At 40.1% G+C, this 18,927-nt stretch overlaps 1 protein-coding gene across 1 annotated transcript; it reads left to right on the forward strand.

The window, feature by feature from the left end:
• Positions 1-745: 745 nt before the first annotated feature.
• Positions 746-6,141, forward strand: rgcc (regulator of cell cycle). Its single transcript, XM_075480161.1, has 5 exons — positions 746-962; positions 1,180-1,353; positions 3,720-3,827; positions 4,507-4,569; positions 5,406-6,141. Exons 1-5 carry the CDS (start codon positions 935-937, stop codon positions 5,411-5,413), a joined length of 381 nt encoding a protein of 126 aa, XP_075336276.1. The 5' UTR covers positions 746-934; the 3' UTR covers positions 5,414-6,141.
• Positions 6,142-18,927: the final 12,786 nt, after the last annotated feature.

Genomic DNA, 18,927 nt, shown 5'->3' on the forward strand with positions numbered 1-18,927 from the left:
TCAGGTCCTGTTTGATTTTGTTTACCCTTTTATGAGTCCTTTCAGTTATGGCCTATGAAACATATATTTTACTGTAGAAAGGTAAAATCAAATATTATGCTTTCCACGTCCGAATGGTGACTTTTACTTTGAGAACTTGATCTTCAGATGAAATCCCTTGTTTATGGGAAAAACACCATAAGTTTTCATTTTATCGGGCCTGTTGAGACTTTAATTCTCAGGGAGACAAACTGTGATGAATTCAGTGTATTCGATCTGAGGTCCATGTTAACAGAACCAAATATGGTAACCAGTAATAAGATTCAAAGTATTGGAAGCAGTCAGTTTATAGATACACATCCCACTGTAGTCAAAATCATACACTTCAAATGTTGTTAAAACGGGAGTTCAATTGTAGAAAGTAGCTTTTTAATCAGAGGTACGCGTGTTTCATTTGAGAACAGGATGACCTATGAGTGTTTTAAGACCATAATGACCACACTTCCCATTTATGACCCATATCTCAGAGGCCACAGGCTGATGAAGCTGCTTCTCGTCAGTCACTTTGGTCAGTCAGCCCTGTGTCATCATCTGCCTGGTGATAAAGTATGAAAAGCAGCTGAATAGTGATTATAAATATCTCTGGATTACTCCTCTGCCTGGCAAGAGACACGGGAGTTGTTTACAAACATACTTTTTAAGAAGCAGGCGTCGATGGGACGGGGGTGGGGGGCTAGGTTTTATCTGCCACAGCACAGCACAGCACACACACACACCCTCCCCTCTCCTCCTGCTGTCCTGCTGTCACCGCCCCCACCGACCAGCGCTCGTTAAAAAGCGGCGGTCCTCGGCCGGAGGGAACAGATCAAGACCTGCAGTGTTCACTAAGGGACACATTTTCTGAACAAGCTTCTGAGAAGATTACTGGATAATCTTTAACACCACCAGTGGAATCATGAAGTCCCCGAAGCTGAAAACCCATGGTAGTTGTAAAATGTTTTTATTATTATAGATATATATTTTTTTATTTTACCTCAGAAAAACTTGCTTGGTCTGTTGATGTATAGGCGATTCCTCCAAACTGTTAGAGTATAAAAGTTATATAATATAACTTTAGTTAGTATTAACTAGTTTGAACTTTAGTGAGTATAATGCTCGCCACAGTCTTGCGCGCAACTGACATCGCGCCTTCTCTTCCAGCGAAGTTCATCAAGGAGGAGGACCTGAGCGACGCGCTGTGCGAGTTCGACGCGGTGATCGAAGACTTCACGTCGCCGGTGGAGAAGCGTCACTTCAGGTACGACGAACACCTGAAGACCATGAAGAGGAGGAGCAGCGCCAGCGTCAGCGACAGCGGCATCAGCGACTCGGAGAGTAAGTGTTTTTGGTTTTCACCAGTGTATCCTGTTGGAGGCCAAAGGTGTCTTTGTCTAATTAGTCTAATGTAATTAGATTTATCACTTTTTATGACCTGTAACGACCAAAAGTCAGTTTAATCTAGGAACAAAGCCAAATTCAGAACAGTTTGACAGAGGTAAAATAGTATTTTTGCACCAACAAAGTGACTCCCAAAGATATATTAGCTGAAATTTTGAATATCTCAGCATGATGGGAATGGTGTATTTGAAGAAACTGGACTAAAGTGTCAGACCTAAAAAAAACCAAAAAAAAACTATCTACATCAGACATATCTGAAAGTGATCAAGTAAAGATCTGACACAGGACCTGAGAGATAGATCTGGAGTTTTGGTTGAGCCATACTGTCGGTCCAAGTCTCGTCTCTGGCAGCCAACATCCAAAGAAGAGCTTCAAAATGTCCCTCAAGAAGCCTGGAGAACTATTCCTGAAGACTACTTAAAGAAAGTTTATCTAAGAAGGTTCAGGCCGTGTTGAAGAATAAAGGTGTTCATACCAAATACTGACTTACAAGTTTGTTAGAATTGTGAAAACTCTGTTTTTGTCCTATGTTCTCAATTTCCACTTGTCCGCAGCCAATTCCCATTATCTTGACAATATATAAGAAAATAAGTTGTTGAATTGGATCCTTGGCAAATCACCATAATGTGTTAGATCACCTAGAGAGAAGCTTAGGGACTGATAAACTGTCACCTCATGCTTGCACTCAAAACTCAACTCAATGTATAGAGATTGTGGTGTCAGATTAGGCCACTGCTGCTTTTCTGAAGCTTTACTCTCATACATTAAGTATATTTCTCTACCATAAAGTATTTTAAAAAGTCTGCTCCTCTAGCAGGAGGGTTGTGCCCAGGGAAGGCAAATGGGGCAGCTTGATATGCTGACACACGTGAAAAATATCCTTGAGGCCCACATTTGCAAAGATGGTTTCCCCACCCACATGCGAGTGGCTTGGGACTTCCAAGGGGAGGCGTGAAAGGAGTTTTATGCTCTTAAGATTTCTGGAAAGACTCTCTGTAGAATCACTTAAGAGCAGAAAGTATTTTTTTCTCTTCTCAGTCTTGTAGTTGCATAATAACTGGAGTTCCAGTGGTTCTGTGAGGAGATGATTATTGCCTACAGTGTTTACCACTCCATATTATCACACCAGTGATTAAAAAACTGAACCTGTGTCTATAGCACTAATGAGCTTGTTGATTTGTACAAGGGATCAGATTCCTGCACGAGCCCTGTCCTCTCCATGGCAGTCTAATGAAGCGAGGCCTGTCCCACACAGGGATGACCTATTGTCTCGTAGCCTGATGGATGGAAGGACTGATGAAGGGGCAGATAAATGACAAAAACTGCCCCCTGGAGTGTTTGTGTGTCAGTGAGGGAGGAAGAAAGGGAGCCATGGAGGAAGCAATACATGGATAGAGGAGAGGAGACAGTGAGTGACAGAGATGGATATGAGAGGAAGCTGGAGAGTTCAAGTCAAATACTGATGCTGAGCCATGTGTGTGTGTGCCTCCCCTGGTGCTCCCTGTTCTGTGTGTTGCCTCCTATCTCACGCTGTGTGTTCAGAGCTTAGTGCCGGGAGAGGTGAAGGTCAGAAAGAGGGGAATAAGTGGGTGCTTGACATCTGAGACGCTGTTAAGTTCCTCTGGAGTTCTGCAGAGCGGAGCAAAATAGAGCTCTAACTGCTGCCCTGTCTTCTGCCTGTCACACTCACTTCACAGTCACACATATCAGTCTCAAGAAGGTTCAAGGCTGTCAGAGAGTGTGAATGACCAAAGTAGCTGTTAATGAATGGAGCAAGGTAAACTTTATTGTATAGTAATCATTAGGTTTTTCTTTCTGTGCCTTTATTTTCTTATCAGACAGACAGGGATATGGTCTGATGGAATCAAGGTGGCTGGCATATCATTTGGAGAGAGTTGGGCAAAAACCAGCATCCAAAGCATGAGCATATGCTGCTACTATGCTGTGAATGCATTGATTTATTTATTTTTTTTTTGCTGAAGAGCTGATGAAGAGTTGGATGAATTTAGAGCCTTCTCAGCCTGAGAAAATGATGCAGAGTTGCAGTTCAAATTCAGAGAAGCTCAAAAAAAACTTGTGAACTTTGTCTAATAATGCGTCTGCATACCTCCGTGTAAAAACATAAATAAATACTTGCCACGTGCATGTGTTGCTTGTGCCTGACAGGCTGTAGAAGAAGGGTGTCATTAGAGGAGAATGCGGCGGTTCCACACTGAAGCTGCTCCACTGACACAGATCAGCTTTGCAGGAGCGGAAAAGCTCACTGAAACTAATTAGTTTTGTCTTCTCTTTCTTTCTGACAGGTGCCGAGTCGCTCAACAGAAACAGCTTCAGCTACAGTGATGAGAGGCTGAACTCCCCCACCACACTCTCCCCCACCACCACCTCACCTCCTTTGATGTCACCCAAACGTGAGCTCAACACACTCACTGTTGTCATTTGCACTGGTGTCTGTGGAATGAATTAATTTCTTCAGTTTTGACCATTTTACAGTAATTTTTGCTTTCCTTTTTTTCCCCATGTTGTATATAAAAATCACTGAGTAGGAAAGCCTTCTTATAACATGAGTGGCAGGCATTGTTAGTTAACTTATATTTAAAATAACAAATTAGACTGCAGGATTGCTGTCGTCAAAAAGTTTTTAGTGACATTACTATGTTACTTGCTGAAAAAAGTAACACACTTGAGTTACAAGTACTGCCTGCTGAGGTGCAGAAAATAAACAGAATATGTGGCAACAAAATACTCAGTAAAATATAATTTTTTTAATTTATATAATGAAAAATATATTATATATATTTTTACATATTAATTTATTTTTTAGATTTGTGCATTTTATTTATTAATATTTATCACCAAATTTATTTTCCCTCTGTGGCACTCCCAACATTCCATAAGTCCCATTGAATAGGAAAAAAATATATATATATTTCTGGAATATTTCTTTACTTCACACAGATTCAGAAGGTTTGGATGAGATATCTATCAAAGTTATAAATCATACACAGGAAAAAACTAAACCAGCAGCCTCAGCCTTTTCACCTGTTTCCTAATTCTGACGCATGGATCTCTATTTTGTCTTCCTTGCAGCTAAACTGGGCGACACCAAAGAACTGGAGGATTTCATCGCCGACCTCGACAGGACATTAGAGAGTAAGTGTTAATGTGACCTGGCTGTCAGAACTCGCTGATGAATTAGGCTGTGTGCTGGCACCACCCGCTCCTAGGGATTAACGCTGGCGTTTGTTCCCCATGTCAGCAATGCTAACGACTGCTCATAAAGTGATGCAGGAGTCACTCCCCTTTGCTTTTTCAAGAAACAATCATGTGTCAAGATTATGAAGTAGCTCAGTCATGTTATGTGGACCATGAAGCCTATTAGGTTACTCTGGAGAAAGGCTGCGTATATATTTTCACCTGTCACTTAACCGTAATGTAAGCTCTGCTACCTTCACTGTGTCATTTTTTGGGCTATATCAGTGTAACTTAACTGGACACTAACTTTAGAAGGCAACAGAGCGTTGTTATGTAGTTTATAGAACATCATGGTAGACGTACAGTACCTGGCTGTTAGCGTTGGACTTCTTTACTTGGGACTTGTATGTTTAAACTTGCACATTTGACTACGAGGAATGTGTGCTGGTGCAAACCAGAACTGAAATTCCAACTGTAAATGTCAGGAATGGAATGAACCAGAAGTGGGAGTAAGGCACACTGCATATCCCACCTGACTGTCTTGTGTTTTGGTTCTGAATGTGCATCTTTCACAACTTGCAGGCGTTCCACTGTAAAGCTGAATATTCAATCAGGCAGTCGGCCAGCTCTCCAGCTCGCCTCAGGGAATGGCCTGTTTATTGGGGCCACCGCTGTTTCTGATGAGCAGCCTTTGAAACCAAACGTCTGCTGCTCTGAGAATAGAACCGGCGACCCAGGAGCCAGCAATCCTGTTCTAATCATGTCTCTCTCTGTCCGTCTCTGTCTTTTCTTAGGCATGTGACACAGGGGCTCACAGCCATCTTGGAGTGTAGCCATGACGGAAGGGAGGGAGTGGATGTCTGGACCCCCCTGGAGCAGTTAAAATGCACCTGCCCCCGTACACAAAACAGCCACCCAACAGGATGCAGCTGGATGGCACAGCAACTGCCAAGTGTCTCCGCCACAACATCAGGTCCAGCCAGCGCTCCTAAAGTCACCCCCCCGCAGTGCTCTGCTGCCTCCAGACCACACAGCTACTGGGCTGTAAAGACTGCAGGAAGGGTCACACTCCTCTTTGCAGCCATGATAACATGAACTGAAAAGTTGCCGGGACTGAAGATGTGCATCATACAACAGAATCACTGGAACATTTGTCTTCGGACATGAAATCATCCCACCACACAAACCAGGCTTCACTCCCTCACCCGAAACTTGAGATGGAAGAGTATTTAAAAAAGGCTTTTTATAACAGAAATATATTTGTAATTTTATAGAGCTTCTTATTGTAAATGTATCACTCTTTTTGTGAAATATATTTTTGTATTATGTAAATAATATTTGTCTCAAATTCTATTTGCCTCGGTAATGACAGAACAGTCGGATAAGGATTTGACACTTGTTGACTGGAATAAAGTTGATTTAATGTGAATTGAAAACTTAGTCGGCTCTGACAAAACTGGAAAGCAGTGTGAGTATTTAATACAGCTAATACCTGCCAGAGATAATAAACATCGAAATATTGTTCATTTAGTTACACAGTCTCTTTGTTTGACTTTTGACTCAAAAACTCTGCTTCTCTGGGCTTCATTCCGGTTGTTTCTGTGACTCATGTCTGAACTTAATATGAACTTATTCAGTCTTGTCACAACCCCCTATCATGTCATATAAAAAAGAAAGTACAGATTTGATACATCAGAACATAATAAAAAGTCAAAATTAAAAATGAGGTAAATGCAACCTCAGATATACAACACTCAACATATTCCTCTCTCCTTATGTATTTAAAAAAAAATAACTAAGCCAAACTGCAGACGCAGTGTGTGAAAAGCTAAGGCCACCCCAAAATTCAACAGCTTGTAGAACCACCTTTAGCAGCAATAACGTGAAGTAATCGTTTTCTGTATGATGTTATGAGTCTCTCACATCATTGTGGAGGAATTTTGATCTACTTTACAATATTGCTTGAGTTTATTGAATTTCGCAGCCTTCGTTTATGCACAGCTCTTTTAAAGTTCCACCACAGCATTTCTATCAGGTTGAGATCTGGACTTTGACTGGACCATTGCAACACCTTGATTCTTTTCTTTTTCAGACATTCTGTTGTAGATTTGCTGCTGTGTTTGGGATCGTTGTCCTGTTGATGAGCCAGTTTCAGCCAAGCTTTAGCTGTCAGACGTGAGATGGCCTCACATTTGACTCTAAAATACTTTGATATAGAGAGAAGTTTGTGGTGGACCTAATGACTGCAAGGTGTCCAGATCCTGTGGCTGCAGAACAAGCCCAAATCATCATCCCTCCACCACTGTGCTTGACAGTTGGTATGAGGTGTTTGCGCTGATATGCTGTGTTTGGTTTTCTCCAAATGTGGTTCTGTGTATTATGATCAAACATCTCCACTTCGGTCTTGTCTGTCCAAACAACATTGTCACAGAAGACATGTGGTTTGTTCATGTGCAACTTAACAAACCTAAGCTGTGCTGAGAAGAGGCTTTCTCCAGCAACCCTTAAAAAGAAGCCATACTTGTTCAGTTTTTTTCTAATTGCAGTGTCATGAAATTTAACATTAAACACACAAACCGAGGCCTGTAGTTTTGATCTGTCAACTCTCAGGAAGTTTTAGGCATTTTACACTTTTTTTGTATAGCGTTCTGTACTATAGTACACTGAAGAGAAAGTGCCACCAAAATAGACAATAAGTAGAATGAATAAATAGGGGCATTCACTTCCTTCCAAGAATGTATTTCATACATGTAATAATCCTGACACACTGAAATAGATATCACAAGTCTCTTAGCTTCTATCCTCATTAATCATACACTTAACAAAGCAGAAATTATGTAACATCTTTAACATCATGGTCTATTTCCAGAGGTGGAGGAGACAGGAGGGTGAGACAAGAGGGTGTGACCGTGTTTGGCAGCAGCTGAGGCTAAAGTCGTCTAATGTCGGAGGCACCCCTCTGTCTACTGACCAGCAGAGGTCAAATGTCACTAACTAGGGGTAGACATGCTTCCATATTGGTTTTATTAGAGGCTGTGCAGCAGGTGCAGATGGACTCGGGCCATAGGTAAAATTAGATCTGCTCTGTATCCTACATTTCCCATAATACAACACTTCCCTTCCCACTGGTAAATGCAGCCTTTCAAACTCTATGTCTACCAAGCTAAAATGACTGAAATCTGGATTTATTTTCAATTTATGCGATAATATCAATAGTCAGGATTCCATTCACTAGCAAATTAAATCATTTTACAGTCCCTACACTTGAAATCAACTTTTTCACCCTGTCAACATGTTCATATGTAGGATTTTTACATGTTACAAAACACATTACAAGCTAAATAAGCCACACTATGGCTGAAATTTTCTCCTTTGAATCAGCTGAGCACTACCTTGAGTCTCAGAAATTACGAGGTCAGACGGCTCAAATGTTCAGTGTAGATTATTTCGAGGAACCAGCACCAACCAATCCAAAGTATTTGCTGGGTGGGGCTCCAGCATGTTATACGAGAAGCTAACACAAGCAAGGTGGAGAAGCACTTTGGTGTATTTTCCTCTGGTTGCAAAAATAGCAGACGTGACATGTTCTGCTTATGACTGTGAATATCCAAAGATATGAAACTACAACGGACACTAAAGTGTCCCATCAAAAAAACTAGAGGACACAGGTCTGCAGTCTTATTTGTCAGCAGAGGCAACAGAAGCGCAACACTGTCCCAGCATGCAACACAGTGTGATGTATCTTCACATTCTTTATAAAGTGTGACACTGTCCCATCAACTTATCTAAGAGACAACGCGAGTGTAAGCAGACATGTCCAATAAGTCAATTTCTTTTAATGTGTTTTCTCTCAAGACACTGGGAAAGATAACCCAGTGCTGGCCGAGGTTCCCTGCTGCAGCTGCAGATTCGGGCACAGCGAGGCAGAGCAGTGCCTCTTCACACCCCTTTTCTCATATTTGATCCGAAAAACAGCTTTGCCACTAAACTTAATATAAAGACTAATGCCTTGATGCAGTGCCACCTGAGGATCAGAGATCATGGGTGTCCAACTTAGGTTTGCTCACTTGTACTTTACACACTGAATTTCCACCAGATTTCTTGAATCGTTTAATGATATTCTACAATGGATTCCAGCCATTCATCTGGGAGACACTGGCTGTGTGTTTCCTTGTGTATGTCCACAAACTTGGTCCAAAACTGCATATAAATATATAAATCATGCCCCTGATCTGCATACATCTGGAACTGTTTGCATCTGTGCTGGAGCCTTTGATTTTGTTTGACACAAACCATCATAAAACCTCAGCCCACATATTGAGAGTTGCTTACGTTCTGTATGTCCGGTGGACTCACTATCACTCCATGCCAGTCTGTATTAATCTGATGGCAGGAAGCTGGCACAGACACACCAGTTTCCACGTTGTTTCTCCAGTATAGTTGGCAGAAGCTGTAGCTGTGGGTACAGTCCCACCGAGAGTCCACCTTACTGCACTGGGTTTCACCATGTGTATGGATTTTAGAGGGGAGCTGGAACTGGTCTGAGAAACAATGTTGACACAACACTTGATCCCTCGAGGGTAAGGGGGTGCTCTTTCCTTTTAAACAACCTCCCCCTTTGGCAGCAGTGGGCATCTTTTTGGCAGCATGGGCCAGTCCTGTACAAGTGTTGGCCTTGGCATTGCACAACCAGCATACACACAGGACTGGAAGAGTGGGAAAGTGCACACAGCTAACAGAGGAATGTTTAGAAGAAGATAAGAAATCACAGTTCGTACATGAAGGTGGAAGAACCTGAAGTCTTTAGAGAAAGAAAACTGACAGATCAAGTTGGACATATTGAGCAAGAAAAAAATCTTTCAGCCATATGTCTTTACATTGAGATGGATTCCCGTGGGAGGCCCCTTAGGACCGCCTAAGTGGTCGTTCTATGAATAGGCTAGGCAGGCACACACAGATGTGTGTCCACATCACAAGGACACTGAGCCAAATATCAGGTTCAGCTTCCCACTGGGTCTCCTCACATCACTGGAGCCCAGATGTCCTTGCTGGCGGTGCAGAGGGGAATATTAATGAGTGTATGCAGATGTCTTTAATTTGTTCACCTCTTAGGTTGCACTGTTGATTCATTGATGGAAGTTTTAAGGTTTGATTCAGCACTCTCTTTGTGGTGTTGTGAATTAAAAGTTGGGATGCTGTGTAAAAAGATGATCTGCAAAACTCATAAACGAATATTCTATTTGCGAAATAACATGTGAAACATCAAATGTTGAAAGCGAGATCATTTACTATTTCAGCAACACGTCAGGCTATCTATTCCACATCTCTTCTTCCTTTAACAACAATCTGCCAACATCTGGGAACTGAGGGGACCAGTTGCTGGACCTTTGGGAGAGGAATGGTGTCCCATTCTTGTCTGATACAGGATTCAAGCTGCCTTAACAGTCACTTGACAATCAAGTGATTCATCATAAACAAAAGAGAAAGAAATTTGAAGATAAAAGGCAAATAATCTAATCTTACAACATTGATGAAACATTGTCTTTTGATTTGTGTCCTGTGACATTTTTCATGTATGCAGACTTAAAAACATATTTGCATTTTGTGAATACTCACTGGATTTCAAGATATTATCACAAAAGGACACAAACTGTGTCCCATTTTAAACGGCCATTTTAGGCGGCTGGACAAATTCAGCAGTGAAGTCACAGCCAAGAGACGAGACTTCCATAATGCAATAATTTATACAATTTAAACCACATTTCTGCTTTCGGTTAGGTTTAAGCATCTAAACCAACTGACAAGGGGTGGGCATTAAAACTACTAAGCAAAATTTAGTAAAAATAGACTCGGTGACACTAAAGAAATCAACAGCTGAAATACTCTTAAAGTCCTGCAGGGTTTCATGAAAAAAAAATGCTAAAAAAAAAATGCCAAAAGCATGAACACAGAGCCAGTTGATATGTTTTATGAGAGTCCAGGATGAACATAAATTTAACTTTTTTTTAGGTGCCCTGTTTTTAAAGACATAGGTGCCTCAGTGGAAAGTCTGATGAGCTTCTTGTAAAGACAATCTTTTACCACCAAGAATCCAGCCTCTTTAAACTGAAGACTGACAGGCAGGTTTGGCTACCATCATTGCTTCTCCCTGAGTTAATTCAGTTCCTTAAATTTCACATCTATTATGAGCTTCAGACTGACTTGTTTCAGACATGACTAATTGTATCTGCAAGCTTTCTGAATTGATTCTACTAAAGCAACTTCACCGCATCAGTCCAGTTCAATCCATGATGATATCTCTATCTTTAAAAGGAAAACCGCACAGGAGGCTAATTATTGAAAACGCTGATAACACTCCGCCTGAGTTGGTGTTAATTTTTAACAACTGAAAAATACAGTTGTTTGGCCTCATCTCCACCATGGGAATGAGGTCACAGTGTTCTAAGCAAGCAGATGCTTCACGCACACACACACACGCACACACACACGCACACACACACCAGACACTTTAGCTGTTGGAAAGTCTGGACAATGTGTGTGTGTGTTGGAGCTGACAGAGCAGTAAATCTGCTGCTGTGGATGTCCATATAGCTGGATAGACAGCTCAGTGGCAGGTGCTAGATGGTTTTCTAAAAACTCATTACTTACGGGAAAAATGTGACATGTGACTTATTTTGGCTTATTTTGTGACCAAGAAACACTGTCTTATGGGGAAAAAAGACGCTAAGATTTCAAATCTGGATAAAACATAACAGTGTGTTTTCACAACAAAATTAAGTCTAGTAATTATGTAATAGACGTGTTCTACTGGCATCTGTCACTCAGTAAATTAGCATTCCCTCCTTTGTCTTTTTTCTAAAATGAAAGTTGCTTCTGAGATCATATCCGTATTCTAAGATGATTTGGTATCTTCCTTCTGCTTTACTTGGCAGTAAATTGTGTGTGACTGTGGCTCATATTGTGTAAAGCATCAGGAATTAAACACAGAGTTGCTGGTTTTGACCAAGAATGTTTGTTGAAATGTCCTAAAACAGAAAGCACAGAATTGTACATTTTTCTCAGTATCTTCAAAAGAAAAAGCGAGAAAAATATAATTATATAAAAAAAAGGTAAAAAAAAAAACTGTACCTATGTTTGTTCTGATGGACGCCAGTAGAAGAAATATGAACACTTATGTCACTGCTTGATTTAGACAAGACCCCCCCTCTGTGGCAAAATATACTCCTACTACCACCAGACGTGGAATTAGGGGTATAACAATGAAAGGCTGCAGATCTCAGCAGGGATCCTTGCGATCTACCGAAGAATCGGCTGCTGAAATCAACAAAAATCCAACATGCAGCAAAGGTGCTCAAGGCATGCCTAGTCTCCAAGGAAGGATTTCTCAGCTTAGTTAAGGTAATGAGGACCTGAGAAAATACTCTGGTTATATACAGATAGGTTTGTATCAACAGTTTTTTATTTCATTGAAACTTTTGTAATGAAATCTGTAAACCAGAAGTGCATATTTTTTGTCAACTGCATTAGTTAGATGGGATGGACCCAGTATCTCTCTACAGTGAAGGACTGGGAGGACTACAAAAGCATCCTAAGTGCTTGATTGCTTAATTTTGTCTCGTATTGCAGAGTCATTATAGAAAACTCTCCACACCCTAGCCCTCCCTCTTTTGGAAATCAAAGTCCAATCAAAATAAGGGGTATGAAACCTCCATATGCATAACAATATCTTGTCAGAGAATGGATTAAAAAAAGGAACTTTTTCACCAGTAAAAACTGTTGTTTTAGTGATCTCGACAGTTTCAAGAAATATTGTCATGATTCAATAAAACGAGGAATGTAATGTAATCTGTGCCAAAACAACACAATACACATTATGCTACACAATTGTTCTTTGATCATCAAAGAAAAATAGAATCTCCATACCTCCATGATATATTTTTTTTGTTAAAAACAATTACCGCACAAGTCCTGATGAGGACTAATTATTTTCCTGATCTGTTCTACACTCACCCTTTGCTCTATATTCATGTAGATAACACCAGATGGAGAAACTAAAAGACATTTTTAATGTCTGTGAGACAATTGAGTTCTGGGGATTAAAAGTACTGTTCCTCAAAGACATAGCGCGTTATCTGTCAAAAGCAGGTTTAATCATTTTCGGGGAGATTGAATGCAGAAATGTTCATGCAAAAACGTATCCAAAATCTGAACAAAGAGTGGCTGATTGAAGTATTGGCACATATCAGATGATGGGTCATAAAATGGGGATATGCTGGCTGAGGAGATGTGGTGATATCATTTGGATTGGAGCCTGTTGAATCCTGAGCCAGCATTCACAGCTGTCTCCCCTGGCAACTCTTATCTCAAACAGTACTTCCTCTCAGCTTGACTGAGTCAAACTGGAGAAGTTTTATGGGAGGACAAATCAGGACACTCACGTAAGCTTGTACGTTATTTGTGAAATGTTGGACAGCTGATGATGGCAAATAAAGGAGAGTTGTGTTGTATTTGACAGACTTCTTTTTATCAAACTGAAAAGACCACTCTTATCACTGATCCATTGTGCATCAGAAGTGAGAAGCATGTAGAAGTCCAGAATGAAATTTGGAGGATGAAAACCGGATAGTGTTCATGAATCACACGGGACGCCTTAGTGGCCTTTGGACAATTTTGCAGACAGAGTCTGAGTCAGTGTTTACGGTCATTAGTTTGAAATGAGTGTGAGCCCATATTTCCAGCTGATGAGTCAGTGGACTGTAGCACATATGATGGATATGGTAACCCAAGGAGGAAACACGATGACTGCATTCCATATTTGTCAGCAAGCTTTGCAAACATTAATCATATATTTATTAACATTGTGGATATCACCTTTCTCACATACGTGGAGACAAAAAATATCATTAACTTGGTAAAAAATTTAAAAAAATGAGGACACAGACACACCCAGCAGGTCCCAGATGGTTCTCTGTTGTCATGCAGACCTTCTTCGTATTGTCAGTCCAGGCTGTCTGGCTCCCATCTGTTCTTTTTCCATTTCCTTCCATTTATCCATCTGTCTTTAGGCATCTTAACTTACAGTTACAGCTTTCTATGAGCACATCCATATCATCTGATTTCCTGTCATGGAAGAAATAAGCTTTCTCCTTGTAGTGCCAAAGTTTGGACCCCAGCTAAAGTGTCAATAAAGGGCATCTTTTACAAGTTTTTGATAAGTAACATTTTTTATCTGTGTATAACAGAGCAGGAACTTGCAGATTAGAAATTTGTTGTGGATAGGGATGATAAGATAAGATAAGATAAACCTTTATTCGTCCCACAAGGGGAAGTTCCAAATGCTATAGCAGCAAAAGAGTAAAGAATATCACCCACTATTGGAAAATGGAAAGATGGAAAGTATAAGAAAATCAAAAAAATGTATATTATTTCAATTATACTGTTTGGCATTATGATGGGTGCAAATTTAATCTAGAAAAGAAGAATATATGAAAAGAAATTCATTTATTTATCTATTATTTATGCTCTTATTCTAAATGGTGTTGTATGTTGTTATGTTATTCTAAATAACTGTTTTGTATGAGCAGGTTTCAAGTGAGGTTACCTGTTTGTTCAATTTGTTTCATCTTAATTACTGAAAGGCTCTGAGTCCTGCTACGATGATCTTGTCTCAACAGACTTCCTTGTGGTGCTAATAGAGAGATTCAACAAAAGGGAGAGAGCCGGCACAGTTCAGGTATATAAATATATCTTTTACCAGCAAAAACAGAGAATTAACAGTAAATTAACAGTAACAGTAAACTGATCAGTATCTATAAACACGAAAATTCTATTTTCAGCCTTGCAGTGTTATTAACTTTTAAAATAATTACCTGAGCCTAGATTGGGTGCCTGTTCTGGTTCATTTGGCTCACACTTAGAGGACAAGTAGCATTGCAGTGGTTTGGTTGTGGCCCAGGTTGTGACAAATAGGATCAGCCTAAGTGCCGTGATTCCAAGCAGTAACTGAGCCAGATAACCAAACAACAAGAATGTCTGGCCCAAATTGCCGTAACCTTCCACCCGTGAGTAGCCTGAGGCTGAAGTGCCAAGAGTGGCCAAGATTAGATCCAAAAATGTCTGGCTAAAAGCATCCTGTGTGCACCAGACTGGTTAGAATAAAACCTAACCTCTCTCATATATATATACAGTACATATCTCAGTCTCTCTCTGTTTTTTACTGGCTAGACTTCCTAATGCAAATAATTAAAATTGAAAAAATACACTAAACATTATTTCAGCAAACATGAACCATTGTCAATGATTAAGCTCTACCAAATGCTGACTTCTCTAATCCCTCCTCCTACTTTCACTACACCTCCCATGCTTCTATTTCATCTCACCCAACTTCCTAAAACCCAAACCTCCTCTCCACCCTCCTTTTTTTTATCTGTGCACTGCATCTCCTTTTCACTGCTACTGTACACTTGCCCCTGTCTACTGTTTTTCATACTATCCCACTCTCTTGTCTCCTGCCTTGCACTAACTATTGACACTACTTGACTTCTGGCATTTCTTAGAAGGGTGGGTTGACTTCAGTTCTCCATCTCAATCCCCATTCCCCCCATCAGTCTTTCTTTCCTCCCTGCCCCACAGCCTGGGTTAGAAAGGTGGGTCAGGGTTTAGCTTTAGGTTAGCAAGAGCTTCTCTGTCATTAAGATCTAGTTCACACGTGACTAGACTTTCACAAGAACTGACATTTGAGTGGGAACTTTGAATAATCTCTAGAATATAAAATCTTTTGTGTTCATTTTTGTGCAGAAAATAGTAAACTAGTACAGTGTTGCGCAAAGGTCTTGTGCCATCCCTCATTTCTATGCAACCAGAAAAACAGGAAAAAGGTGCAGGGATTTATTGAATGTGCAAACATAAATGGAAATGTAGTTTATAAGGCAAAAACAATTCTAACAAGCTTGAAAGTCAATGTTTAGTATGTGCTCCTTTATTCTTCAACACAGCTTGAACCCTCTTAGCTTTCCAGTAATTTCTTTAAGTAGTAATCAAATAGTCTTCAGGAATAGTTCTCCAGGCTTCTTGAAGGACATCCCAAAGCGCTTCTTTGGATGTGGGCTGCCTTTTGTTCCGTTCTCTGCCAACATGATCCCACACTGCTTCAGTAATGTTGAGGTCCGGGCTCTGGGGAGGATTCATCCCTCCATCAGACCTGTTGCCACTGATTTTCAGTCCACTTCTTGTGTCCTTTGGCACAGCTCAGCTTTTTCTCCCTGTTTCCCTTCCTTTTTGACAGCCACCCTTCCATGGAGCCCATTTCTGATGAGGCTTGGGCCAACAGCAGATGGATCAGCTGAAGGTCCAGATGCCCTTTCTCTGGTCCTGTGTCAGGTCTTTGCTCGATTTGATTTCTTGAGGACATCATGTTCAGATACTGTTCATCTTCTGTTATAGTTTTTTACACCGGATACTTCTTTAATCCTCCTCTTGTCAAACTTTCTCAAATTTTATGTGCCAAGTTTTCAGCTAATAGCTCTTTGGGAATCACCTTGTTGGTGCAAAACACACCATTTATTTCTGTCAAACTGTTATCTTTGGTATTTTTCATAGATGCAACTAATGAAATGGGGACAAATGATGTGTCTTTGTCACAGGCTGCTAACAAAGTGCTCAAAGATACAAGTCAAAACTGGTTCTTTGCCAAGTTGTCTGCTATGTGTAGAAACAACACTGGTACGTCGATTGAGTTCGGTGCCTTTTCTATGCTTGAATGATTAATAGGTCAGTGTTAAGTGGCTTAACAAACAACTAAATCCTCTGAAAATGGTCAGGTACAAAACCTGGACTGAAAATGAATGAAAAACCAGCCAATGATAAAGATAAAGAAAAACTTTGTGGGAACTTGACAAAGAGTGGATAACTCTTGGTCAACACCACTTTAAAAGATTACAAGAAGGTTTGGCTGCCTAAAAGAAGAATATAAAAAAAATGAAGAGGTGAGAGGAGATGCAGCCTCTGCACAGCAAGTACTGTATATTTTAATAAAGCCTCCAACTTATAGGCCTGTGCATGTCTAACCCTGAGTGACAGGATAATTTTGGATGGAAAAGTGGAAGAGTTGATATATGGCAGGAGGTAATGAGGAAACAATGAGCAGGTGTGCAGGAGACACACACACAAACACACATGAGGGAAAAAGTGGGACACAGGGAAGAAAAAATGGGGCCATGTTCAGAGTCATGACACTTAAACTATTTGTTACACATAGTTTTGAATGACAGTCATAATGTCAACAGAAAGGAGAACAGTTTCTTTAAAGCTCTTGTGTCAGCACCTTTAACCGGAGTTACCTCCTAACTGCCACCTTTTGATCCATGACTGCACAAGCTAAAGATACTTGTTTCTTCTCCAGAAGGAACTGACTCTTGTATAGAGTGAACATGCCGAATATGTTGCTTTTCCCCTCTGCTCTCTCCTCTGCTACAAAAAAAAATCATTTGACTGACTTCCTCTGTGTTTAGGTGCATTACCCAGTCTTTCACACTATCGATAACTCACACTCCAAATGAGGTGTGCAGTATCCTGATTTTGTTTTTAAATCTGTTAGATTTCTTTTTGCAGAGCTCAATTTTATCAGCTGTATCTTGTGGGTGGAAGGTTACTGAATTACAGTCAAATCAGAATATTTCAATGCCTCTCCTGGAAAAATATAGATATTTATCGGCCTGTTCTCCCTCACAGTACAAACAGTCCCAGAACTCTGCAGAAGAGGCCTTAACAAGACGCTGCATGCTTCATCTTCCCTGAACTCTGCAGAGCTTTTGTCAAGTACAGTGAACTACATTGTTCAGAGAATGTAAAGCATTTCCTCTCAATCTAACACACTACATGTTGTATCAAAGTACAATATTTGTGTTGTATTTATAATAAAGGAATATTACCTGTCAGGGGTTGAAGAGGTGAAAGTGGAGCATACTTCAGGTCCTACAGACCTGGGTTCTGGTTGTACGTGAAATCTGTGCGAGACCATTTTTTTTAAATTCTCTTAGTAGTTTGGTTTGGCTTTAGCATCATTATTTGATTAGATTTAGAAATAGATCAGACTGGCTTCATGAGTTATTAAACATAGAAATTGTGGGTATTTGTGGTTTCAGCTCACTGGGCTGGCCCACTGAGTGTGGTCTGGCCAAAACATAATTAAACAAGAGAGAAATAAAAATAGGAGCTGATAAGCTGATTAATGTGTACAGTTTTTACACTAATTGTTGTTTGTTTAAACTTATTTGTGTTTTTTTTAATGCAATTATACCCGTTGAATGATTCAATGCTTGTTCCTTCACTGTACAGCATGTTTATCCTCAGTGCTCTTAGGCTGGATTTATTCATTTTGAATCAGTCATATCTTAGGATTTTGTTAGATCTTTATAATAATAATAATAATACATTTATTTATATAGCACCTTTCATACATAAAATGTAGCTCAAGTGCTTTACAAATAAGATCAATATACAAAGTAAAAAAAGTAAAACATCCACAAGAACAACAAAATAGAGCACAATAGAGAAACAACAAATGCAATATACAAATAGTAATAATAATAATAATAATGTAATAATTATAATTATGCTACCTACAAGAAATCTTTATTCCTTGACAAGATTACCGATTTTATCCGATGACAGAAATCGCAGGTTTCTGACGAAAACTCCACTATGTTCAGTGATAGCTGCTGTTGGCAAATCACTTCAGTCCACATTTCCTGACCAATTTTGTGGCACCAGTAAGTAAACCTGCACTTTGATCAGTATGTGGCATTAAGGAGTCAACAAACAGAAGATTTAAAGAGTCAGTTGGCAGAAAAGGAAACTGCCCACTCAAACAGGCATTTCCTGACCCTTGAGGTAAATAGGACCATGGAGGCACACAAGAAAAGCCAATCTACGCTAATTAGACCACGATAGTGTTCTCAAGCTTTGAAGAATTGTAAGTCGCCTGTATTCATTCAGATCAGGAAAACTTTTTTAGTCCCACCCAAGTGTCTTTTAATCTTCACAAATTAAGAGGCAAAATAATGTCATTGACTATCATTAGATAAAAAGAAAATCTACATTAGCAGTCGTTTGGGTAATTACTTTTGGAGAGGGAAGGTGATGAAGCAGGAGAGAAAATATTTCTTTCTGTATTATTCCAAAATAGCTCTGGCCTTTAATGAACTTCCCCGTCTCAGTGGAGCAAAGGTTATAAAAGAGACACAATCCTCTACTGTTGCTGGACTGTCTTCAAGAGGTAGAGTCCTGGGAGGAATTCTTGTGTGGGTGTGGAGTGAA

Source organism: Odontesthes bonariensis, chromosome 12 (assembly GCF_027942865.1).
Source record: "Odontesthes bonariensis isolate fOdoBon6 chromosome 12, fOdoBon6.hap1, whole genome shotgun sequence".
NCBI lineage: Eukaryota > Metazoa > Chordata > Actinopteri > Atheriniformes > Atherinopsidae > Odontesthes > Odontesthes bonariensis.